Source organism: Perca flavescens, chromosome 2 (assembly GCF_004354835.1).
Source record: "Perca flavescens isolate YP-PL-M2 chromosome 2, PFLA_1.0, whole genome shotgun sequence".
In the NCBI taxonomy this organism is placed as follows: Eukaryota; Metazoa; Chordata; class Actinopteri; order Perciformes; family Percidae; genus Perca; species Perca flavescens.
This window is the reverse complement of record NC_041332.1, coordinates 21,410,196-21,437,097: the sequence shown is the minus strand read 5'-3', so window position 1 is coordinate 21,437,097 and position 26,902 is coordinate 21,410,196. Positions and strand designations below refer to the sequence as shown.

The window sequence follows — 26,902 nt, the reverse complement described above, 5'->3', positions numbered from 1 at the left end:
GGTAGTGAGTTATCAACAAGACACAACCCTCCTAACAAAAAAGGGAAGGTGAAACCAGTAATAAAGAGTAATTACGAAAAGCTGTTAAGTAATAATAAGAAAAACAAAAAAATCTATGCTTAGGTGAGTGCATGCATGAGAGAAAGACTAGAGCAACAGGATTTTGTTTGCTAGAGGTCGTGATATGGGAAATGTTTCACCTCAAGAAAATGATCATTATCAACATTTCCAAAAGCTCTGCTCTGATGACCCAAACTGAACTCTAAAGGACTTGTTCTAATACTTTCAAATTTAATTTTATTGCTCAAACAATGGAGATGGATAGAGTTCACTTTACTAACTTCATCATGCTTTAGTTTACAGAATAAACATAGCAGCTGAAATGACATTTTAGTCATTTTACAATTGTTTACAACAATTTAAATATATTTTAATTCAAAATCTCTAATGACGCACACTTGGTTGTGAATAACAATGATTACAGGCATAAAATAAGTGACTGAATGGGTTAAGGAGTTGTGTGTGGGACAGAGAGAGGGCTGGGTTTGACGTCAGGGACAGGCCCTGTTCAGGGACAGGCCGTGTTCAGGGACATGTTGAACTGCCATCAGCTTATTTCACTGGGAAGCTGTGGTATGTTGTCTTTCAGGAACTGGGATCCACATTCCAGCAAGGACTCCACCCAACAGCATAACATCTGATGAAGGCAGAATGGTGTCTGTAGGTTTGTGCATCCACTTTACTTTTGACTGTGTTCGACATCATAATGTCAACCACTAATGGTGCTAATTGCATCTCTCCATCACTACTAGCAGCTCCATTGTTGACAGTTTGCTATTCAAAACATATTAGCCTCAGTATCATTGTGTGATATGCCCATGAGGCAAATAGGCAGATACACCTGAGGCTCTGGTGATAAATGACACCTGTGCCCTGCTATGCTCTCTGTCATCCTTATCGTCTCCTCACCTCACTATTTACAAATGTTCGCTGTCTTCCTATTGGCCAGCTGGCAGCCAAAGGGTGGAGTTGCATCTCACACCACCGACTTGTAAGCGAAGGGGAGTGTCCTCAAAAATTGACAGGGGAAGTTGGAAGAGGCGGGGAGGAGGGAATAGATATTCCCATGTCAGGTTACCAAACAGGGCACCAACTGTCCTGATGATAAGGTAACAACAACAGGCCGGTCTCTGCCTGACAACCTGAGTGCCAAACAAGCTGAACCACAGCATCTAATGCTGCAGGAGGCAGGAGGATGTAACTGATACTTGTGTTGTAAAATATCTAGCTGAGGATCTACTGTATTAGTGAAATGTGGTGAAAGTCATGAGCTCTGTTGGGTTTCCAGTATAAATTCCAAAACTAGCACTGACAGCCATTATCGAGGCACATATCACAGGAAATCTCATTAATATCTCTTTCGCTCCTTGGAGCCACCATGCTGAGCTCAACTGCTCTGACCCTGACTGTATCTTTCCAATTTCAACAATAGAGTCCTTACTCAGCTAGTGACTAACCAGAGAAGGTTAAAGAGTAGTTCATATAGCCTTTCCCATGACACCAAATAAGGCCATCTTTGTGTTCAGATGTTTTAAGAAACCCAGTTCACCTCAACTAAGCCCTTCTCACCCTCATATACTCAAAGTCAAAGATAGTGCAATGTCGTTCATTTGGAACTGCAGCAGTAAAGAAAAGAAAAGTCACGTTTTGTCTTCTGGGCTGTCTTGGAAGCGTTTCCATATATTTCTGTTGGACCTCAGCCACCATGGGGGGGATCCTCTATAATACAGATCATGACCCATTGAGAAAGAGTTAAACAAATGCTCTTCCTGTAACTTCAGATTGATTTGGGCAGAGCCCTTGAAGAGATTTGGGCTGTGAAGTTGACATTTAAAATCCAAATATTTGTTGACACAAACCTTGACTGGAAAAAAGCAACAAAATGCCGACAAACTGGTAAATGGGTCAAATGTCTTGTCTTTTATAAACTGTGTCGAATAAAGGGACTTCATGCAGCACATGTCTGTTTTAAATGACCCTTTAGAAATATACAGTAAAAGGTCTTTATGATAGTCTTACTATAGCTCATATCCTGTGTGAACACAACATGTTTAAAGTGTAGTTATCTCATTTATAGCTCAGATATAGTAGTGTCTCATTAGAGTCCAGATAAGGAGAAGCAAACCTATATGGACAAAAGGAGTGGGATATTGGAAAAGACTGATCTCCATCTGGCCCTTGGAGACACACATTCACACGCCTCTGTTTTTCTTAGTCACTGCCTTCAAACACATGGCTGATAAGAAACAGACGGAAGAATATAAATGGAGGCTGGGTTTTAGAGCATAATACCACACAGAGAGGCCCAAAGGGGGGCTGGTGGAGATCTTGTAGAGCAAGGTTTATGGCTTAAGAAATACACCGAGCATGTGATCAGTATGTGCTTCTGCATCCCTTAGGCCAGAGGCTGCAAGTCACACATTATCAGATAAAAGTAAAATATGTACATGTGAAAGAATATGCATGAGAAGAAACACATCAATATTTGTTCTAGAGACGTGATCAAGACATGATCAAAGAGGGAATAAGTTATAATAAAGTCATGCTGAAAAAACAACAGCAATATTTTTTTCTTCCTTTTCTGTCAATTTGAATTGCCTTTGACCATGTGGAAAAACCAATTAATTACGTATTTAATGGTGTGACAAGGTAGGGCTCCAGTCAAGCCAGAAGCTACTTCACAAGGTCTTTGACAGGGTTCAGAAATGTGCACAATAGCTATATTCCAAATAATTGCTAAAAGCCACTAGCCAAGCCAACAGTGAGATATAATGGGCTACAGTTTCAGATGACAAATACATTCCTAATCTGTAGAGGTTTTGTAGTGAATTTATGACTCCTTTGTTGGTGCACAATATTTTTCTTAAGGATTAAATGACTTTGGTTAAAATCACATGCATTTCATAGCACTATCTATATTGTAACTTTTACTCCACTGCATTTATTTGACAGCATCAGTTACTACATAGTTACTATGCCGATTCAGATTATTTATACAAAATATAAATCAACTAACTAATTAAGATGCATTGGTATGGATTAAGATATCGATATATAGCAGTATATAAAGTAGGTGAAATTAGCGCCACCTTTACCAGGTGCAACATTAGTGATGGACACATTAATAATTATAATCCAGTGATATAATATTCTGAAATAATGAGGTCTGCATAATGAGAACTTTTACTTTTAGTAGGCTACTTTAAGTAGCCTACATGTTGATGCTGACACTTCTGTCGGCTACTTTTCTGTAAGAGTATTTCTACACAGTGGTATTGCTACTTTTACTTAAGTAAAATATCTGAGTAGCCTACTTCTCCCACTACTGGAGAAAAGACATTACATTATTACATACAGATACATTCTGGAAAAAAAAACAAAAAAAACACAGACACATCACTCAACATGATTCATTCATGAACAGTTGTTTCCCTGCCATGATCTGTGTATCTGTGGCGCCCCGTAGCGGATAAATTCAGCAGCACACCCCCCCCCCCCACCCGCTCAGGTGATCGGTAAATGTTTTACCTGCATGCGATGACGTCACGACACCTTCATGAAAAAGAAACGGAGGAGTCCATGATCACCTCAGGCCGATGAAAATCTCTAGTTTGGATGGCGAAACGAAATTCCAAGCAGTGAAGTGCTCGATTTGAACTTTAATCGGAGTTTGTGTGCTTTGTAGAGTCGCGTGCTGTTATCCTGTGGGTACAAACACCATGTCTGCCTCCGCTATATTTGTGCTGGATCTGAAGGGAAAGGTGAGGTTAATGCTGGAGCAGATTATACAAACTGATAATTGCTTATTTTCAGCGACACGAGTTATAAAAAACCCCTTCATTCCATTGGCTGTTTAGTTTACATTTTGAACTGTTGCTTTAACTGTTATAGGCTACATTAACGCCGCTTGCGTCGTTAAAAATGAATAAAGAGCTTGCGACACACTCATTCATTGGCCTTTTCCTGCTTTACTTCCGGATACATGTCTGTCACTGGAGATACAAGCTGAAGCCTTTAATGACTTCAGTAAAAGTGGCTAATTGTGTTGCAGCACCTGTGTAGGCCTACCCGTACCCGTACCTGTACCCGTACCTGTACCTTCAGTCATTGCATTTGTATCAACATCTTTTTGCTGTTACAGTGCATGGCACAAACATCCTTTTCTCTCCAGACAGGAACTGTAACCTGACACACAAGTTGGTGTTACTGAGAAATGGAAGCACACATGGTTTCAGGTGTTCTGTGTGTGATAAAAGGGAGTGTTCATTGTGGTATTTCATTTGACTTAAATCCAAGCAAGCTGCAGGAGGCTATAACATTAGGTTGTTGCATCTTCAACAGCAACACACTAAGACAAATTTACGTCACGTTTTCTAATGATCATTTTCATGATTGGTTTATCTGCTGATTATCTTCTCAATTAATCAATAATTGTCTTGTCTTTACAATGTCAGAAATTAGTAAAGGCCAAGATGATCTCACCAAATTGCTTGTTTTGTCACACTAGCAGACAAAGAAGCCAAAAACATTTAATTTACTATCAAATTAGTGAAATAAAAGAAGCAAATCCTTACAACAGAGAAGCTTGTAGGCCTACTTACAGTACTAGAAACTTTTTTTTTTTTTTTTTTAAATGACCTACCAACAATTTTTCAGTTATCAAAATTGTAAGTCCATTGACCTAAAGAGGTGGCAATTAAATCAATAAGGGACTATTCCTTTTCCTTGAGAAGAGTAAATACACTAACTAAACCTTTTTAGACATACAGTTAGATCAAATATTGATCCATCTTTGTTGGTAACCACTTTCCTTTTAGTTCTGGTTGACAGCAGGTCGCACGTCAAACTGTTGGAAAAATGTATTGTGACAAAATGTTAATTTAAGATTTACAACATTATTTCTTGTCATTTCTGTAGGAAACAGAGTATTTTTCTGTTTTACGTCACATTATTTCCACATTGCATTGGCACACTACTAATGAGTAAAGCTTGAAATCTAAAAGTTGTCCTCTTCTCTGTAACACGTAACCATATTTAGTTCAACCTACAGTTGTGTAATAACCGTGTGGCGTTATCCTCCCCGCTCAGGTGTTGATTTGTCGGAACTACAAAGGCGATGTGGACATGGCGGAGATCGACCACTTCCTGCCTTTACTGATGCAGCATGAAGAGGAAGGGCTTCTCTGCCCTGTATTGTCACATGGCAATGTCCACTTCATGTGGATCAAACACAGCAACCTGTACCGTATCCTTGTTCTAGATGCTGCTGCCATCTAATAGTTATTGGGTATAAAGCAATGTATAACATCATAGATTATTGAATTACTTCCTTATAATGAAAATGTAGGGAAGTGAACAATAGCGGCGATCTTAACTGAACAAAAATTTTGTAGAATACTCCTTGACCTGATCTCTGCACAGTGGTGGCCACCACAAACAAGAACTCCAACGCCTCCCTTGTGTACTCATTTCTATACAAACTAGTTGAGGTGAGTCACACATACTGTACACTGCTTACTTATGGTGGAAATGTTTGTGTAAATATTTGTTGTACAGTTTCCAAGCATAAACTTGTAGTTGTGTGAGGAGCCAGTGGACGATGGCAGTCAGAGATAGTGATCCAAATTTAAAGTAAAACCACAGATACGTCTGTTGTGTGTATTATGCAGGTGTTCACAGAGTACTTCAAAGAGCTGGAGGAGGAAAGCATTCAGGATAATTTTGTGGTCGTCTACGAGCTGCTGGATGAGCTGATGGACTTTGGATTCCCTCAGACTACCGACAGCAAGATCCTACAGGAGTGAGACTCTACAAGATACATACACATACTGTACAGACATGTTATAAATATTATGCATATTGATGAATGTGGCGTTGAATCACGGAATTGTCTCATCTCATCTCTTGCAGATACATTACTCAGCAAGGTACCAAGCTCGAAGTGGCAAAGTCCAAGGTGCCGACCACCGTCACCAACGCTGTCTCCTGGAGGTCTGAGGGTATCAAATACAAGAAGAACGAGGTCTTTATTGATGTCATCGAGTCCATCAACGTATTGGTAAGATGGGCTAATTCTTATTATTTGTGCGTACAGTATATTTGTATCATGCGTGCTCATATTACTTTTACATAGTCGGTTATTATTTATTTGTTACACATAATCCATTTGCTGCTCCATATTTAACTATCTACAGCTGTGGTGGTAGTGGAGGTACTGCATCAATCAATCACTCACTTAATAAATCAAACAGACTTTATTTACGTAGCACTTTTCATACATGTACAGGTGAAACTCGGAAAATTAGAATATCGTGCAAAAGTTCATTTATTTCAGTAATTCAACTTAAAAGGTAAAACTAAGATATTATTATAGACTCATTACATGCAAAACGAGATATTTCAAGCCTTTATTTGTTATAATTGTGATGATAATGGCTTACAGCTTATGAAAACCCCAAATTCAAAATCTCAGAAAATTAGAATATTGTGAAAAGGTCGTAGGTCGTAGGCTCAAAGTGTCCCACTCTAATCAGCTAATTATTCCAAAACACCTGCAAAGGGTTCCTGAGCCTTTAAATGGTCTCTGTCTGGTTCAGTAGAATTCACAATCATGGGGAAGACTGCTGACCTGACAGCAGAAAACCGTCATTGACACCCTCCACAAGGAAGGAAAGCCTCAAAACGGTAACTGCAAAAGAATTTGGATGTTCTCAGAGTGCTGTATCAAAGCACATTAATAGAAAGTTAAATGGAAGGGAAAAGTGTGGAAGAAAAGAGTGCACAAGCAGCAGGGATGACCGCAGACTGGAGAGGATTGTCAGGAAAAGGCCATTCAAAAGTGTGGGGGAGCTTCACAAGGAGTGGACTGAGGCTGGAGTTACTGCATCAAAAGCCACACAGACGGATCCTGGACATGGGCTTGTCAAGCCGCTCCTGAACAACAACCAGCATCAGAAGCGTTTCAACTGGGCTCAACTGGTCTGTTGCTCAGTGGTCCAAAGTCCCCTTTTCTGATGAGAGCAAATTTTGCATCTCATTGAAGCATCCTGGTCTTCCATATAACATGTCAGCAGTGCCACAGAATGATAGCATCCATGCCACGTCGCATTGAGGCAGGAATTCATGCAAAAGGGGCCCTAACCAAGTACTGAGTACATATGCATGATTATACTTTTCAGAGGGCCGACATTTCTGTATTTAAAAACGTTTTTTTTTATTGATTTCACATAATATTCAAATTTTCTGAGATTTTGAATTTGGGGTTTTCATAAGCTGTAAGCCATAATCATCAACATTATAACAAATAAAGGCTTGAAATATCTTGCTTTGCATGTAATGAGTCTATAATAATATATTAGTTTCACCTTTTAGGTTGAATTACTGAAATGATTGAACTGTTGCACTATATTCAAATTTTCCGAGTTTCACCTGTACATGTAGCACAAAGTGCTTCACACAATACCCCCCCAAACACACACAGATATACACACATATCATAATAAATGAATACAATTATGTCACAGTACAAGGAAAAAGATTGTAAATTCATGCTTTCTGGGACACCATCTTCCTGTTTAATTTTATTGACTCAATAAATTAGATCAGTTTGGTTTATTTAATTGAACAATGTATTCAGGTTTATTCACCACTGTGTATTGTTTGTTTAGGTGAATGCCAATGGAAATGTGATGAGCAGCGACATTGTGGGCAGCATCAAGCTGAAAACCATGCTCTCTGGGATGCCTGAACTGCGGCTGGGCCTCAACGATCGAGTGCTCTTCGCTCTCACTGGACGTACGTATACAGCAGCCATAACCGTGTCATCTGTTACTCCAGTTATCTAGCTGGATGTGTAGCTCATCTATCTGTTATCTTAAATGAATGCCACTGATTGTACTGTTTGTGTTCAGGTGACAAAGGAAAGACAGTTGTGATGGAGGATGTGAAGTTCCACCAGTGTGTCCGACTCTCACGCTTTGAGAGTGATCGAACAATCTCTTTCATTCCTCCAGACGGGGAGTCTGAACTCATGTCCTACCGCATCAATACCCATGTTAGTCCAATACAATTCAGCACCTTGTATTCATACCAAAACATTTATATTTGTCACTTACACCATGTGCCATAGATAGACAGACTGACAGACAGACACATGATTTGTTTGTTGTGCAAATGTACTGTATATTTGCACAAATAATGAGTCTAGTAGTGCAGCTCCTATGCATGTAAACACATTAATTAAATTAACAGATATATACTGAATAATATACATATGTAACAACATTTTTATGTTGTTTTAATTGTAAAATGGTTTGTATGATGACACCCTATTCTTCATCTCTTACAGGTGAAGCCTCTGATATGGATTGAATCAGTCATAGAGAAATTCTCTCACAGTAGAGTGGAAATCATGGTTAAGGTACTGACTAACTTTATGTTAACTACACTGGCAACAAGATTACAAGACTACTTTTGTAGAAGTACTTTGTGTCACTGGCGATGTATAATTCAAGAAAACTGTTACAGCATGAAAAGCACAAGAATAGAAGTACTGGTTGTTTCATACTTGTGTCTTCCGTTTGTGTTGACTATCTACACAATGATACCATGAACTAACTTTACAGTTGTGTTATATTTTTTAGGCAAAGGGACAATTTAAAAAACAGTCTGTGGCAAATAATGTGGAGGTAAGGGTCCCCGTCCCCAGTGATGCTGACTCACCCAAGTTCAAAACCAGCACAGGCACTGCCAAATATGTGCCTGAGAAGAACATGGTGGTGTGGACCATCAAGTCTTTCCCTGTAAGACATTTACAACTAGTTGACATTCTTATTAAAGACTGAAATATGTTTTCATTGTTTTATATTTAACTCTCTCTGTGTCTTTCTGCTTGTCTGTCCATCACTTTGTCTGTCTATTTATCTGTCTGTGCATTCATCTATCCATCCATGCAGGGAGGTAAAGAGTTTCTAATGAGAGCTCACTTTGGTCTACCAAGTGTGGAGAACAATGAGCTTGAGGGCAAACCTCCCATTACAGTCAAATTTGAAATCCCATACTTCACAGTCTCAGGAATACAGGTTTGTGCGTGTTTATGCTGAGGCTTTCCTTTTAACGTCAAGCAACCCATAGCCTATGGTAGTATGAGTCAAGTCCATCTGACAGCAAAACACATTTATTCTGGAGCTGAATTCATCACAGCTGGTGTATCTTGTTTATATCAATATGGACAATTATCTAACCATAATTTGAGAAGATCACAGCTTTGCATAGGGCGTCTCAATTACAGCCAGGTCCTGTGAGGGCTGATATTGGCTGCTCAGACTGGCAAACCAGATTGATGAATAGCTGATGCATAATGTTTCTTGCTTCAACACGTTTGTGTCTCACTCACTCTTTTTCACCAGGTGCGATATATGAAGATCATTGAGAAAAGTGGTTACCAGGCTTTACCATGGGTCCGCTACATCACACAGAGTGGAGGTACATTAATTAGACTTCAATACAATACGAGTCATACTGTTTTTGGAAGGTATTATTCTATTTAAGCAAGTAGTCAGATGTAGAAATGTAATCCACTGATTCTTGAAACTTTGGCAAAAACATGTCCCACTAAGAAAAGTGCCAATTCTGTTGGAAATTAATAAGATTTTCATGAATAAAAAGAATCAAGGTTATAATCAGGGGGTCCTTTGCACATATGTAAGGTTCTTTTATAGTTTTATTTTTAATTTTTATTAATTTAATGATTATTTGCTGGCCCATTGCCTACAAAATCAGTTGTCCTCTGATAGGAGATAATCATTTCAACTTGATTAAAAAAACATAAATTAATAATTGAATTGAATTGAATAATATCTTTACCACATGAAATAGTACATTGTAATATGTTTTAAAAACTACAAACAGTGAGTTTTTAACAATATTTACTACTATTTTGTGGTTGCTCAAAATGTGTCCCACATATTCGTCACCACCGTCAGATATTTATAAAAAGCAATAAAGTCAGGCAACTAAAGGGTCAACTACATTCCTGAGGACCATAATGTTACATTTTCAAACCTTCAGCTCTACTGCATGCATCAAGATCACTCAAGCGCCCTTAAATTTGCTATTTGCTCTTAAACTTGTTCATATTTTTGGACACTGCTACTGTCACAACCATAACATGTCAACACCGTCTCTTTTGTATACAAAATATTAGATTAGATTATGACATAAATGTATACTTTTTAAGAAGAGGTCTGAAGTAGCTAGCAATAGAGGGGAAACAAGATGGCTAATGTGAACAACTCATGCATATCATGTGAAAGAGTAGGTTTTTGTCACCACCGTCAGACGTCACCACCATCAGGTTTTCGTGGATATCCTCACGGCTGTGGTTCGGCCTTGAGGCTGCGGCCGAACCACAGCCATGAGCCCGTATTTATTGTGATCAACAATTATATTCTAGCCTCCGTTAAGGACTATTTGGTGGTTTTTGTTACCACCGTCAGACTGTACGTCACAGAAAACCTGACAGTGGTGATGTCTGACGGTGGTGACAAAAACCTACTCTTTCACATGATATGCATGCTCAGAATTGTTATTTTTTGGACCCAATAGTTAAATGAAGTTGTTAAGCAAGAAGCCATCTTGTGTGGTATACATTTTGGAATTTTATGTTGTTATGAGGCCACTGTCACCAGATTAGTGTCACCACCGTCAGTTCTAAAGTCACCACCGTCAGAGGGAGTTTTATTTGTTTTAAATGAATATGCTTACAATATGTTTCTTTAGTGCTGTTGATTTATTAAAGTAAAAGTCTCTTTTAATACAAATACATGTTTGTTAAATAAAAAAAAATTACTGTTTTCTATTTAGGCTTAAAGTAAACGTTGTATGATGTTAGATCTTTTAAAGGAGTACACGTGAAACAGTATAAAAAATTAACAAAAGTGAATATTCAACATTTAACAGCATATCTGTGTACTACAAATGTCAGATAATGATTTAAAAACTCTAAATACATATTAAACCAATTAAATAAAACATAATATGCTTTTTATTGTGTCTGACGGTGTTGACAAAAACAAAGTAATAACTGGCAAAACGTCTATTGTATGGAAAAAAAAAAATACAAAATGAGGAGGTTGCACCAGTACATTGCTGAACAGCCAACACTTTGGTCTATAATCCTTCAGATTTTGTAATTTAACTAACTTTTTATTTTCAAAATTAAAACCTGTTTTATCCAAATTCCCAAGAATCAGTGAATCACATTTAACCTTTATAATTTCTCTTTACATTTGTTCTCTTTATTTAGACTATCAGCTGAGGACCAATGTGTAAAGCCTGGGGAATTACTATATTCCTCACTAGGACCTCCAGAGGAGCAGCAATGATCACTTAAACAACTGGACTGAAAGAGTGTCTTTAAATTCCACCTGCTCTATTTAATGTCAGCAATCTTGTTTTATGAAATCTGTTTGCAACTTGATTTTAATGTTCTTATTGTGGTACCACTGCAAATTATTTAAATGCATAATTAAATGATTCCTTTAAAACAATTTGTCATAGTAAACTTTCTATATTTGTTGTGCCCCTTTTGTTTTTCTCATGAGTTTGTCCTTATATTGTAGTCATGCATTATGCAATCACTGTCACTAAATTCCGCCTAAAATTAAAAACTTACACCCGCCTTTTTTTCCACACTTGCCTCTGGAGAAATACAACCAAAGGCCAGAAATGTGAATGGACTGCCTTTGAAGACATCAACGTATACGAATCGCCCGCTTTCTTCGCTACGTGTTTTGATTGGTCGACTGTTGCTGTTACCACAGTGATAGTGTAGTAACCAGAGTTGTAACCCCGCCTCTTTTATCATATTTGGAAGCGCAACGCCCTATAGGCGAGCTGTGATTGGCCAGCGTGTGTTCTCTCCAATGTTTTGTAAATTGTAGTCTGGAGGAGCCACCGCTGTGTTGATCTCAGCGCGCAAATGTATTTTCTAATGTTGATAAACTTTCCTTGTTTGGATTTTATTTAAAAATTACTGGTCTTTAGAAACAGCGGGATTGACCCTCATTGCGACGTTGTGGATTTTAAGGAACCGAACGAGGTATGCTTAAACGCTCTATAGTTTGTTCTTTTTTTTTTTTAGTGTTGGCGCTTAGCCTGAATGCTAATTGTTTGTACGATTGTGTTGACGTGACTTGTCGCTCTCTCCTGTTACAACACATGTTTTACAGAGCTTTGTGGTTCAAACGTACGATTTGTAATGATGTAACATTAGGCTAGCCCAGTCAGATAACATGGCGTCAACGGGGAATTGAAGCTTACGTTAGCCGGATGCTGTACGTTAGTAGCTAACGTTAGCTAGCGAAGTTAATATTCCTGAGTCCTCACTGTAACGTTAGCTACCCCGTTACTGTCCATTATACTTGTATTGGCATCATGAGGAGCCCGTGGTTGAGAGTCCGTGTAACTGTTGTTGTACATCTCCTACTGACCAGGCAGAAAGAGAGACTATGGTCCTTAGTCAGATGGATGCCGGTAAAGCTTTGACGGCGGCAGCAGCCCAAGGGAATACGAGCGAGGTGCAGAGGATCCTGGATGAATGCAGATTGCATCCTGATACTCGCAATGAATTTGGCAGGACTGCGCTACAGGTGAGGACCAAAACATTTCACCCCAGACATTTTGATACATGTTTAATATTTACAGTGGTATTAACTGCACAAATAAACCTACTGTAGAGCTGTGTTAGTTCAAGTGTTCCTTCGGTGGTAGAGACTCGTCTCATTTCCTCTTGGCATAATAACCGTAACGTTACATATGGCTGCCTTGGATTTTCTCCCACAGTTGCATGCTATGAACATGTTATAGCACCGTGTATTAATCAATAGTCTGTTTTTATGTTAGAATATATATTATGTAATAAATATTACCCAAATCTCATTGCCTTGAAACCAGGTAAACTCCAGCAAAATGTATTTATTTCATGTTTTGACTTGAAAATTATAAACAATTATATACACCCAATTGCTAATTTATTAAGTACACTTTAAACAAAACTAATCAACTCATTTTATTACATTCTTCCCCAAGTCCCACTTTATGAAGTGACTTTCAGGGCTAAAATAAAACCTTTTAATAGGGTTTAGTGATATTTGTGAAGATCCTTAACAAGAAACTATTTGAGAGAATCTAGCAATGGCAACAACTTGCCATTTACACACAGCTGTTGAATTTACTGTGCTCTCTTTTCCCCTCTCCTCTGATCTCTCCTACAGGTGATGATGATGGGGAACTCCAAGATCGCCAGTTTGCTACTGGAAAAAGGAGCAGACCCCAATGTCCAGGACAAACATGGAATAGCGCCTGTCCACGATGCTGCCCGAACAGGATTCTTGGACACTCTGCAGGTTCTGGTGGAGTACGGTGCCTCGGTAAACATCCCGGACCAGAGCGGCGCCCTGCCTATCCACATTGCCATCCGGGAGGGCCACCTGGATGTTGTGGAGTTTCTGGCACCGCGGTCTGACCTGAAGCACGCTAACATCAGCGGTCAGACAGCAATAGACGTGGCCCGAGCTTCATGTATGCCTGCTATGATTGACTTGCTTTTCGCTCACATTCATAGTTAGTCTGAAGTCTGGGTGCCTTCTGGGTAACCCTAACTTTTTTGCTTCAAACCTGGTGACTTGAATTCATTGCTGTGTAAAGGATTATTTTTTTTGTTAATGGTCGCTCAGCATTAATATGTGACACAGGACATATTGTCCTGGCAGCTTGTTTTCAGTGGATGGGTGGCTATATACAGTAGACACCTCTTTTGCACAGTGCAATTTAGGCACCTTATATATCTGTTTCCCTTATTAAATGGGAGTGCACATTTGTAGATAGTTTCCCAGTGTTGTAATTATTGCATTATTTCCATTGTGTAACAGTTGATACCTTGTATGTGTTTTTAAACACTTTTACAAAACTTGACATGGTGCACCCTAATTGCTTTTCATAGTTGTGTTTCTCTTAATTAGATGTACTTAGACTTGGAATTTGATGACTTTACTCTTATTTATTGTTGGAATAGGACTGCATATTCCTGTGACTTTGTAAATAGCAACATTAATTGTGATTTGTTGAAATGTTATTTATAAAATACTTTTAAAACAAAAGTGAGATTATTCACTTTACTATTTGAAGAATAAAACACAAAATAAAGTGTTGAACTTGAAGTCTTAGAGTCATATTTTTCATTGTTGTGTGTACTGAATTAGGTAACATAAAGTTGGCAAGACAGTGAGATAGCTAGACAAAAAAACATTCTGACCTCTCTCGTGAAATACTGGAATGTTTTACCTCTGGCCGATAATAATCATTTGAATGTAAATAATCACGGGCTTCATTTTAAGGGTCATAAGGCAAAGAAGGTCAGGAATCGCTGACTAACATGTATTTTGTATTTTAAAGTTAATTTTTAAGTACATTTTTTAGCTATGAGAACCAAACAAGCACTATTGAATCATAAAATCAATGATACTTTGGCCTTTGTTAAACCACATTAACAATATTTTCCTTTACATTCTTAATAATCTGATGTGTTCTACCTTGAGAGACAAAACAGTGCGCTGTCTTTGTTACAACATGCATCCTCAAGTGTTCAGCACTTCCCAAAGGTGATTCATCAAGGGCATTTATAATAACTGCACATTGGAATGCACTGCGCAGTGAAAACCCTCTGAAAGGTCATACAGATAGCTGGATTGAAACTCCAAATGAATGAAGGCCCTGTTGTGTTGAGGCTTGTAGGTAACTGTGGCACAGTTTGCTGATGTTTGTGGGGGCTGCTATAGTACAATGGGTATTTTGTTTGCTTGTGTGCCAAGGGCCAACTTCACCAGCCTAGAAAGTAGATACAGTTTAACTATGTGTTGCCATACCGTTGTCACAGATCACAGAGAGACCATGTATGCTACTGTGGTGTTTACGTGTGCATTTCTTACGATATCAGAAGATGAAACACATTTAAAGGGCTGTCTGACGGCAAGGTAAAGCGGTGAAAATATTCTGAATATAGTGTTAACTTAAACAAATATAGACATTTTTAAGTGGGCCTTTTTTTTTGGTGGCTAAAATACGTTTAGCTGCTGCCCCCGTCCACAGCCGTACATTGCTTAGCTTCCATGTCGACTGCTGCCTGGTTCTCCAAACTGGGGGCGTGCCGACCGCCATCTACTGTCATACACGGACTATGGAAGTACCTCATACAACCCCACTTTAAAATATCTGAACTATCCCTTTAAATGCTTCCCTCAAGGGTACTCCAGCAGTAGTTGTTGAGGAGTAATTTACTTTGCCCACCCATATTCTCCCAGCTAGTGTTCCTTCTCCATTATTTGTGTAATAAAGACAGACAACTAAAATTCATATTTCAATATTAACACACAAAACAGTTGGAAACATGACAGAGTTGCCTCCAGCCACTAGGTAGAGCTCCCTGTCTTCGCCGAGCACAAATGTGGGTGTGTTGCTGGATGTGCAGATACTCCCTTTGTAAACATTGTTGTGATTCATTTGTTCTGCAGGTTGGGAGGGTTACAGTAACAGTGACGAGTTTGCGAGCATCAAGAAGTAGTAGGAGCAGACAAGAAAAAAACAATATCAGCCTACTCCCTCACTCAAGTACACATACAGATGTATGGGAATACATGGCTTCACTGAGGGAGTTAGGTATGAGTCAAGTTCCTATTAGAGATGAGGGAATATGACAGGAATGAACTGTTTAACACACTCTTTTGACTGAGTGCATGTAAGTGGTGACAGTTTACACCTCTTTGTCTTTTAATCTTGGACCCCTCTTCCAAAAGAATGCCCCTAAAAGTCTTTAGAGCTGCATGAATTGTCAACAGTAGAACTATTTTGAAATTCTATTTATCATTAACTTAATAAGTTAGCAGCTTTTCCTCATCTTCCATGATAGTAAAATGATTCTCTTTGGATGTTGGACCATTAGACTAACAAAACAAGACATTTAAAGGCATCATCTTGGGCTTTGGGAATTTGTAATGGCATTTTTTTGTTTTACTATTTTCGGGTGTATAAATGGGGGACAAACTCCACAGTCCTTGATAGACATTACACTTGCTCTTCAAAAAATCCAAATCCTTTAAGCTTCATAGAGTTCTCTTTCATGAGTGTTTAAAATAACACAGTTCTTTTACTTGCAATACACTTTTGAGTCATTGTCATTATGTAAAAGGTGATTTTGGATATGATTGTAACTTTAATTTTATTATGCAATATTTGTATATAAATTGATGGAGTTGCTGTCCATTATGTCCATTGTGGAATGTCCATCTTTGACTGTAAGACTGATTGCCTGACAGCTCATGGTCCCTGATTGGCCTCACCTGATGAGGTGTTTACTATATCTATCTGGAATGTTCTTTGTTCCTCTGTTTCACCTGATGAAGGTCTGAGGACCGAAACATATTTCTCAATAAAATGTATTGCAAGTTAAAGGACAGTGTGGCTCATATGGACATTTACTCCTATGCAATTATCTATAAGAAAATGAAGGTGTGCATGAGCCTTCACAGTTAATGTTTATCAACCAAGATAGTCACTTAGTGGTAATATAATATAAAGCATTTGATAAGTTCTGAACTTTGACACCACAATTAGTGTCATACTGACAAATTGTGGTCTAATCACAGATGGTGAGTCAATGTAAACTCTCTACACTTTAATTCAAACTTCAACTCAGTTCATAAGGCTCAGGAACTGCATCCTGACATTTTAGACTTTTACACAGAAACTCTCATTACAGGAAGAAGCTTCTTAATCTGATTTTCATACTCAAATGTAAATATTGCATTAGTACAACCAGGATGGAAGGCTAAATATTGCATTAATACAACCAGGAAGGAAGGCACACTCAACAAGTATGACTCTGGTAGCATTTCAGGCTCAAGTCAGTACAGCACCTCTTAGTGAAGATATCACCCTGCCCTGACTTAAAGCAACTTAAAGCAACCCTCTCAGAGACATAACATGTTGTTACTTATTTCCAGCCAAGCCTTAGATGATAATAAATTATGCAATCTCATCTGTTTGGGTCATTGCTTGTGACACACTTGACTGCCACCTTCCGAGAGGAGAAATAGGTAAATGATTGACAAAGCCATAAAATGTGCAGCTTCTTTGGTGTTGTTTGGTTGCTTCTTTTTATGACAACTTTCAGGGCTATACTCTGCTCAAATCCATCTGAATGATAAAATATTAATGGAAAAAACTACGTAATTCTTTCTTATGACCTTGGGAGGTGTGTGGCAGCCTGGAAAGGTCATTAACGAAAATGCTTGTCATTCTGTCATGAACAAAAATGCTTCATTGTTACTGAGCTGGGTCGTAAACTGACTTCACTGCAGTTTAGGCTGAAAACTGGAAGAGGCATAAAAGTACACAGAGGGAACATTGGGGGAAAGAAAGAAAGAATGAATGCAATAAGAAAGAAAGTGTGCACTTGTTTGTTTGAGAGTGACTGAACAGAGGAATTTCCAAACAACATGAATCCACTTGAAAGCATTTCAACACCTACTGTATCCTTTATCCTAACACTAAACATGAGCAACAAAAATGACCTCCAGTTTAGCAACTTTAAAGTCATTTTATTTCCTTGTTTCAGTGTGTTCAAAAGGCACTTTAAATGTATATGCACTAGAGTATAATGTGTAAAATGCGCAATCAGATAAACATATTTTTTAGGTAATTTTACATCTCGCTACTCAAATTCTGACTGCTTAACAGGAAATCATTCCCAATATTTTACTGTAAAAGTCAAATTGTGCTAGGCAGTAAAAAATTAAACGGAGAAAAAAAAAGAATGCATGTACAATGTATCACCCATCACCACACTCAATATATAACTCTTCCAAAAGGCATTTTAAAGACAGTAGTTTTATCTACTTTCTTTGTTAATTATTATCCTATGCACACTGAATATCATGCTGACTTGACTTCTGGCTCACAATCCCATGTATGCTTTCAGTCTTTTTGACTGAATATGTAAACAGAGAGATAATACCTTTTCTTCTGCTAGTGAAAAGCTTTTTCTCCCTCCACTTGTTTAGCGTCTGAAAGGAAGCAACATGAGCCACTCCACTGTGGGAAACACTTCTCGCTGTATAAACCTGTCCAGCAGCATACAGCGTGGTGAGAAATACCTTGACTTGCGGCGCTCTGAAGAACACACTAAATGTTCAGAAAACAGTGAAGACGCTGGTCTAGAACAATTTGAAGGTCAGTCCTTCCTTGCTGTTATTTTTGTAGAGCGTTGAGCCCTTGTCTCATCCACAGTATCAGTAATCTGAATTTTAAAGATTTTATGTTAATCTTTATATTACTGTGTGAACTATACCAGTAAAACCAACTACATGGAAATCCATTAAAAAAGAAAGCAAGGTACAGGACAACTATAAAATTTGTAAAATATTTATTTATAAAAAGGTATTTTAAAGAAAATGCATAAAAAAACATTTTGAAAAAAAACATGTGCAAGTTGATTTTTCACTCATTTACACAATTTGAATGCACATTTCAGAATGACTGGTTTTATAAATACGTTTTTTTAGTGTTTGTTTATCCTTCTGTGGTCAGTTATGGTTTTGGTTCACCTTTTTCATGCTGATTTATATGACAAATTCCACCCAGTGGCATGGATTAATACTCTGTTAATACTCTGTCTTCTCCAGTCAGACCACCTAGCCCTCCATGCTACACTGAGAAAAGATGAGTCAACGACAGCCTCTAGTCAACCTGCTTCGTACATCTGATGGCAGCAGATCCAGCACGTTGTCCTCCACTATCAGCCCGCTGAGTTTCAGCAGGGGACAGTCCCCTATCTCCACAGGTAGAGATTCCAGACGGTTCCCTTTAATTTCCAGGCGGACCAGCTGGGCCAGGCTGGCCACTCTGGAGCTCAGATTCGACAGGCAGTTGTTTCCGAGAGCCAACTTCTTGAGCCTTTTACAAGAGAACAGCTCATCTGGCAGTGTCTCTAAAGAGTTGAAAGCAGCGGAGAAGAACTGGAGGCCCTGTGGGATGCCCACCTCAGGAGGAAGAGAGGTGAGATGGTTGTGGGAAACATCAAGGTGCCCGAGTTTGGTGCAATAAAACAGCCGAGAGGGAAGCTTTCGTAGCCTGTTCCAGCTAATGTCCAGCGTCTCCAGGCTTTTCAGCTTACTGATATGATCAGGGATGTAAGTGATTTTGTTGTGCCACAGTTTTAGTGTCACTAAACGGCGGCAGTGCTGTAAGCTCACAATCTCCTCCACAGTGGTAAGTTTGTTTTCCTTCAGGTCCAACTCCTGCAGATTGTTTAGGCTGAAGACAGCACTTGGGATGCGCTCCAACTTGCAGCCCACTAGCTCAAGCGAGGCTATGTTGGTTAACTTCTTCAGGCTGCTAAAAGCTTGGAGCTTGACATCATTGTTATAGATGCACAACCGCTGCAGCTGCAACGCAACATCCACTACGCTGGGCGGAATCTTAGTAAGGTTGGAGCGGAGAGTGAGGACTCTTAGAGCTCTAAGCTCTCGAAGTGAGTCAAGTGTGGCACTTCTGGACACGTCATTGGTTAAAGGACCATTCAGATGTAACTCCTCCAAGCTTTGCAGGATGTACATCCACATAGGCAACTCTTCTAAACTTTCGAAATGTAGACACAGGACCTTTAAATGTGCCTTGAGGTGGTTCAGGGCAGGCAGCTGGAGCTTTGCAGAGCAGAAGATCAGCGACAACTCGCGAAGAGAGTCCAGCTTTGCCACACTAGCTGGGATGGTGACATTTTTAACTTGCTCCAGTTTGAGCGATTCCACTTCAGGAATCTCAAAGACTGTGTCAGGAAGCCCCGGCAACATTACCAGGTGGAGTTCCAACCGGTTAGTTGTGTTCCTGGCGAGGCGGGTACGCAGCTTTTTGGCAGTCCACTCGTAGTTGAGGTTGACCTGATAGAGATGGCTCTCGCTGACCTCAGAGAGAAAAACAGCAAATCTTTTAGAGTACAGAGGATCATATTGGTCCACAAGGTGCAGGAGGAACGCAAAGTCATTCTTCACGTCCGGTATGTCATTAATGCCAGTCTCCAGTCGGACCTGCTTAAAGGAGTACTCATTCAGAGGTCTGTGAAACTGCCAGTAGAGGGTGTAGATGCACAGAAGTCCATACACTCCCACAAAGCAGATATAGCAGTAGGCAAGCTTGGAGAAAAGATGGGCTTTGTTGTGGTTACAGCAAAATATATCAAAACCAGTCAACTCAGGAGGAACATAACAGTGCACTATTGTCTCAATGTTGCGTACCCACACTGCAGAGTAGATAATGATTAAAACGAACTTGAAGACTTTTAGTGACGTTTGTAGCACATACATGACATACAAGATGTCTGCTTCCTCTACATGAGTTCTGAACTTCTTCACCTTTTCAAACAGAGCTTTGGCCTGCTCTCCTTCCTTCTTATCCAATACATTGGGGGCCGACTGAGGCTCTGGGCTTTTCTTTTCTGGATTAGACTTGACAGAGCAGGAGTGGAGAAGCCCCACAGTCTCCACATCCTCTGCTTGTTGATCTGTGGACTCTTGTGACATGGTGTTCCTCCTAAAACTAACCAGTTTCTCTTCTCCTCTTTCTTCAGAAACTTCATTCAGGGCCCTTGTGGTCCAGGGCGAATCAAAGCACTTCCCAAGGATGGTAACAAAGAGGTGAATTTTTGAAGAGGTCCCAGGAAACTTGAACCAAAAGCTGCTTGCTATCATGAAGATCATAGTGTGGATCAAAACAAGGTATGGGAAGTACTTTGCGTACCAGTGGACAAACCTCTCATAGCAATATTGGTTGATAAACACGTACTGGTGGATGTCCAGGTTGTTCTTGAGACCAGAAATCTCCTGGATGATGGGCTTTGCAGGTCTGACCAGTGTGTGCTGCGACGTCTCGTTCTCCCTGGAGGTCTGGATGTGGCTGCAGTCAATTGCTTCAGGTGTCGGGCTGCTGAAGTGGCTGGGCAGGCAAAAGATCTTGTCTTGGGTGAACTGTGGAAGATGGATTAATGAAATAATAAATATTTGGCTACATACACAAAAGAGTCTATTTTTGGCAAAAACCATGACAAAAGTATATCTTCATGCATAACAATAAGATGTCCTTGTATTCATTTGTGTTTTAAAAAACAACCATTTTTAATAAAGGAGTTTTAAAATAAACTCGAGTAAGTGTAGAGAAAATTAGTCAAAAAGTATAATTTCAACATTTTAATGTATACTGAAAAACTGCTATATACTAACAGGTGACAAATACACAAAACAGGTGATACAACTTGAATCACTGTCTGGGAGACAGTAACATAAGTAACATAACTTATTTTATTGTGTGAATGCTGATTCAGTATTACACAATATTCATTCATTCATTCATTGTTATCAGATTCCGTACGACTTTCTTTTGCCTGCTACTTCTGCATACTTCCAGCTACAAAAAATGTTCAAATATCAAAATGTTCAGCTCTTAAGGGACTGTTGTGCTTGTATTCAACTTTTCTCCACCATTTATACTTTTTAAAATAATAAACTTTTTTCTTTTTTACATTGAAAACATGGAGCGATCTTAAAATCCTCTTCAGGCTTCTTCCACTTCTAAATGCTACTTCTCCCACGTACTTTCACCTACAGACGTCATTCAAAGTTTAGACTATTCACAAAACCTTCAGCTATTAGAAAATGATTCAGCTATCTGATATCTTTTACTGTTTGTGTGTTATCACTGTTTAAGTTTAGTGCTCCTTTAGGCTTTTTCTGTGTTTTTAAGGGCTGCTCAGAGTGGGTGATGTCACAGCTACAGTGCAGAGGAACATTGCTTAAAACATTCTCTTTAACTTGTTCTCATGGCCACAATTCTTACTTCTCATACACCATTTACATGTCAAATCTGATCATGGGTGACCAAATTTAACATGCGCAAGTTTTGGTTTCCGTAGTGGCCAGGCGCTTGTTGTGTTGCAGCCATGGTGCTCTAGCGTGGCTTTATTTTACGTTGAAAAAGCCCCGTCAAACTGCAACCCACCTTTGAATCAAAATAAAACTTTCCTCTTATTTGTGAAATAAGCATGTGACCCGTTTCAAATACACCACTCAAAGAATCGGAATCAAGAATCAATAAGAACCGGAATTGAAAGGAAGAATCGGAATTGCAATCAGAATTGTTAAAATCTAAACGATGCCCAACCCCAGGAGTGAACCGACCAGCCTTTCAAATTGCTTACGTGCCCAAATTTTTTTACTTTAGCGACACAAAATATATCAATATGTTTGCAAATGCTTTCTGGTGCAACTTTATTCTACTATTTATACTTTTTAATCACTTTTTTTTACATACTATAATATGATTTTTGATATACTATCCTTTTACTTTTTATGACTATTTTTAAGATACTATTATATGACTTTTTTCCACTTTTTACGACATGCTATACTATGACTATTTTCGACATACTATACAATTAGTTTTCTCACAAGCTGTTGTTGTTCTTCCAGACTTTCTTTGACATCTTATAATATCACTAGTTTCAACATGCAATTACCTTTTGAGACATACAATACTATGACTTTTTTATCACTATTTTCGACATGCTATACTATGACTTTTTTTTATTCACTTTTTTTGCCGTGCTATACTATGACTTTTTTCGACATGCTATACTATTACTTTTTCATAACTTTTTTGCCATACTATACTATGACTTTTTTTATTCACTTTTTTTGCCACGCTATACTATAACTTTTTCATAACTTTTTTCGAAATGACTTTTTTATCACTTTTTTCAACATACTATACTTTCAACTAGTTGTTGAGCCATACTATACTGTATACTATACTATACTATTACTGTTTTCAACATAAATTATTTAGTGGCACACTGGCTCAGAGGTTATCACAGCTGCTTACAAGTAATCACTACAGACTCTGACCCAGGTTTGATACCCAGTCCTAGCAGTTTTAAACATATTACACTATGACTTTTTTGAGACATACTATACTATGACAATTCTATACTTTTACTTTTTAATGGCTTTTTTCGACAAACTATACTATGACTTTTTTATCACTTTTTTGTGACATGCTATGCTATGACTTTTTTTGACATACTATACGATGACTCTTTTATGTCTCTTTTCGACATACTATACTACGACTTTTTTCAACATACTATGCTATGACTTTTTATAATTTTTTTGACATACTATATTATAATACTTTTTTTCCAACATAGTATACTTTTTACAATATACCTATTCTATGACTTTTCGACATGCTATACTATGACTTTTCTTTTAAAAAAACCTTCAAATATTCTACTTCTGTTTAATACATTATTGCTATAATTCAAAATTTCAATAAAATTCATACTATTTAAAACCATTCCCACTTTTCCAAGTATTCTCACTACTTCACCTTCTTCTTACGCAATTATGGCTGCAATCCAGTTTAGCTTTAGCAATTTAGCTTTTCAGCATTCACAAGCGTTTTCTGCAGGAAATACATTTTCTAAATTAGTTATCACTGATTCCTTTCCTTGACTGCTTTCTTTCTATGCTATTTTTAATATGACAAAGAAATGATAATCAAGTGGTGAGTGACAAATTAAGCAGCAAGTTAATGATCCGAATCTGCAATAAGTAGGTCAGGAGAGACATGTAAATTCAGTTACACTGTGTTTTTGCCTGACTTGGAGGTCAATTAATGCCACAATAGATACAAATTATGGCACCAGGCAGGTTATATTAGGTTAGTATTATTTAAGTTTCTAATTCTGTGTAAGGATTTAAGAGTTCATGATCACAAATGGGCTGGTTTGAAGGTGCCTCACCTGCAAGGTGCACCCAAAGACTCCAATCATAAGCATAGCAACACACAGGTACTCTGAGAAAACATCCCACCACGGTTTCAGGATCCGATACTTTGTGTTCTGCTCAATGCCAAAGTTTCTGAATTCACCCACTGGGATCATCCTGGTTGCTGCTCCACACTGATGAAAGAAAAGAGTGACTGTGAACACTGAGGCTAAAACTGGTTTTCAACACAGTGTAGTCTCTGGAGAACATCACAGGGTTTATGGCACAAAAGGACAGATGATGTACCAACACTGAGCATACAGGACTATTTAGTTTCATCATACAGAGGGTGGTTACGTGCTTTAGGTATCTGGCCGTGAATGAATGAATGCATAAATGAATGAGCAGTCTGCTCTTGCTATGGGTGGATTCAAATTGGATAAATTAGTTTGACAACAATGACAACAGAAAGTAAGCCCTTCAGGAACGGGTTGAGGTAACTTTTGAATTAACTCTCATGACAAACTTTTTACAACAAGACTGATTGGGACATAATGGTTGCTTATTAAAATAAAAAATATATCTTTTCATAATCTTAGTCTTCTGTACATGTAAAGAACAAACAAACACAAAGATATATTTACAAGAACACCAGACATAAAAAAAGGTTTCTAATGCAACCTTCTGTTATGTTAAGTTATGGGTCTGTGTAACGTTTAGCATTTCAATTTTCCAGAAAATAAATGAAAAGTAGAAAATTTAATTATATTTTTTGTATTTTTCGTTGTCATATCAATGTATATTTACGATTTTGGATTCGTTTTCTCAATTTCTTTCTAGTTTCATATCACTTACTGCTCATCTAAACCACTGAAATGAAAATTTCAGCAGTGAAACTGAAAAAAATTGTTTGAACATTCTTGACAGTGTCTACTGTTGAATAACCCTGACGGCAAGCTGTTGTTAATTATTTGAATATGCTGTTAAATATATTGTGTGGAAGCATAGGTTCAGAATTAAACAAGTTTACTACAAGACATACCCTTAGTTTGACATGAAATTATTTGCAACATCAATCCATACTAGACTGGGCTTCATTTGCCTAAATCATCCTAAGGCTAAAATTATTTTAGTGCATATAGTTACAATGGGACTAAGATCATATCAGCCTTGAGATACTTTGGTCTGCACACATACTCTGAAGACCAACCTTGTTAGGAACACTCACAAAAAAAGTGTAAATATCAGTCATACACATTTATGTAAATTTAATCATATTAAGTTTTTCTAATTTAACTTGTTACAATATGGATGCAAAACAGCTGCTTTTGAACTAGGCTCGGAACAGGATGAAAGAAGAGAGAGAGACTGGAGACATCATTGTATTTGTTATTATATTTTAATTGTGAAAAACCTGTATAAAATCAAAAGGCTGTGTCTGCCTAACATAATAGTGTAACATAAGTTCGAAAATTCAAACAAATCTGACGTTTGGACTAAAGTGTCTTACAGAGGCTCAGGCAACTGTTTTCAGTAACTGCCTTAAGTAGGCTAATAAGGACAAAAGATGGGTCACCTTTGCAAATGTCTGTGTAACTACAATACATTGGTTACAGGCTGAATGAGGACAAACTTGTAGTGAAAACAGTTGGAAATGCTGAGTGTTTGTTGCAGAGGAGAGGTGAAGGGATGTTGATATCAGAGGATCTGCAGGGAGGGAGCAGCTGCACAGCCAGGGAGGCGATATCTATGGGCGTGACAACAGGCGAGACAAGCGGCACATAGCCCGCCCTCTCAGGCAGCACAAAACACAAATAGAAATAAAGACTCCAATTTTCTATTTTTTTATTTTCTATCCAACAATAGACGAATAGAAAATCTGAAAAAACGGCTCCTAAATCTTGATTAGGCTATACATTGATCTGACGAACAAAAAATACAATTTTAATTCCAACTTTCTATTTTTCATTTTTTTATATAAAAAGTTGCACTGATGCGTCACACGGACCGTTATGAGGTAAAAATAAAACAACACATGTATCAGCCCTATAAATAATACCACTAGGCCTACATCCAAATTTGCCAATTAGCCTATATCTGACTTCTGATGACAGACACTTGACACAATAAACAGACAAACCATTGCAGCAGGCTATGCCAAACTTTTGTGGGATTTTAATCGTCTTTCTAAACAGTGTTTGTTGTCTTTGGTTAAAAAATGCGTTTCAACATCACACTGACAGCCAGGCTACTGCACGTCCTATAGTTGCGAAATCACACATACCTTAAGAGTTGTATGTCCATAACTTACCGTCCATCAATGTTCATGTCTCCAAATAGTCTCAGTTTGTCTCTAAAGTATCATCATATAGGCTACAGAAAAAAAAAAAAACACTTTCAATCAGGTGAATTTCACTTACCTACGTCCGAGGAGGATCGACTTGTGTCCGGCGGGACTCGGGAGCCTTTTTTCATCGTTAGAAAAAAGCGCACCGGTGTGAAATTGGCAGGTAACAACAGAAGACATCCGGAGAAGATTTTCAAAATAAATCAATCCTCAAGCAGGTTCAACACTCTTCAACTAATTTGACAAAGAAACGATACGGTTTGTTTTGTGCATGTTTTCTCCCACACAAATACAGTAAATGAAGAAACACAGACTTTAAGTGGCTACTGTTTATCCCCAAATCTTTTCTTACAGATCATATTACGCCAAGCTGTGTTGCCGGTGTAACTCCTTCACTCTGTTGTCCTTCAAAAACTTTATAAACCCCCTTAAAAAAGTTAAAGCATCTTCTCGGTCTTTTTTCTTAGTATTTTATTCTATTTCAATCCCATTTAAATGTGTAACTTATTTAGATATGATAATTAAAACAAACGGTCTTTTTTGGCTATTTCAAGAAAGTTTGACTGGGCAAATACAAAAGGGACAGAGTATTACTTTAAGCATATTCATCCAAATGTAAGGTTTA

General features: G+C 38.2%; 3 protein-coding genes across 5 annotated transcripts; 2 read left to right on the top strand and 1 right to left on the bottom strand.

Annotated features, from left to right (window-relative positions):
• Positions 1–3,574: 3,574 nt before the first annotated feature.
• On the top strand, positions 3,575–11,560 carry ap1m2 (adaptor related protein complex 1 subunit mu 2). The gene is made up of 12 exons (XM_028601886.1): positions 3,575–3,821; positions 5,149–5,305; positions 5,482–5,549; positions 5,730–5,860; positions 5,971–6,118; positions 7,728–7,854; positions 7,971–8,113; positions 8,408–8,479; positions 8,703–8,861; positions 9,015–9,140; positions 9,468–9,543; positions 11,366–11,560. Exons 1-12 carry the CDS (start codon positions 3,780–3,782, stop codon positions 11,389–11,391), a joined length of 1,275 nt encoding a protein of 424 aa, XP_028457687.1. The 5' UTR covers positions 3,575–3,779; the 3' UTR covers positions 11,392–11,560.
• A 331-nt stretch (positions 11,561–11,891) lies between these two features.
• On the top strand, positions 11,892–14,273 carry cdkn2d (cyclin-dependent kinase inhibitor 2D (p19, inhibits CDK4)). 2 transcript variants are annotated; one of them, XM_028604474.1, is made up of 3 exons: positions 11,892–12,160; positions 12,559–12,710; positions 13,335–14,273. In XM_028604474.1, the coding sequence occupies exons 2-3, from the start codon at positions 12,570–12,572 to the stop codon at positions 13,686–13,688; spliced, it is 495 nt and encodes a 164-aa protein (XP_028460275.1). In that variant the 5' UTR covers positions 11,892–12,160; positions 12,559–12,569; the 3' UTR covers positions 13,689–14,273. The 2 variants fall into 2 exon arrangements, with proteins under 2 accessions (XP_028460275.1, XP_028460267.1); XM_028604466.1 differs by having other exon boundaries at positions 11,894–12,160; positions 12,555–12,710.
• A 4,326-nt stretch (positions 14,274–18,599) lies between these two features.
• si:zfos-323e3.4 (volume-regulated anion channel subunit LRRC8C) lies at positions 18,600–26,438 on the bottom strand. 2 transcript variants are annotated; one of them, XM_028598378.1, is made up of 4 exons: positions 26,351–26,438; positions 24,036–24,124; positions 20,953–21,134; positions 18,600–20,851 (listed from the first exon to the last, which is right to left on the bottom strand). In XM_028598378.1, exons 2-4 carry the CDS (start codon positions 24,104–24,106, stop codon positions 18,840–18,842), a joined length of 2,265 nt encoding a protein of 754 aa, XP_028454179.1. In that variant the 5' UTR covers positions 24,107–24,124; positions 26,351–26,438; the 3' UTR covers positions 18,600–18,839. The 2 variants fall into 2 exon arrangements, with proteins under 2 accessions (XP_028454179.1, XP_028454170.1); XM_028598369.1 differs by having other exon boundaries at positions 18,600–21,134; positions 23,966–24,124.
• Positions 26,439–26,902: the final 464 nt, after the last annotated feature.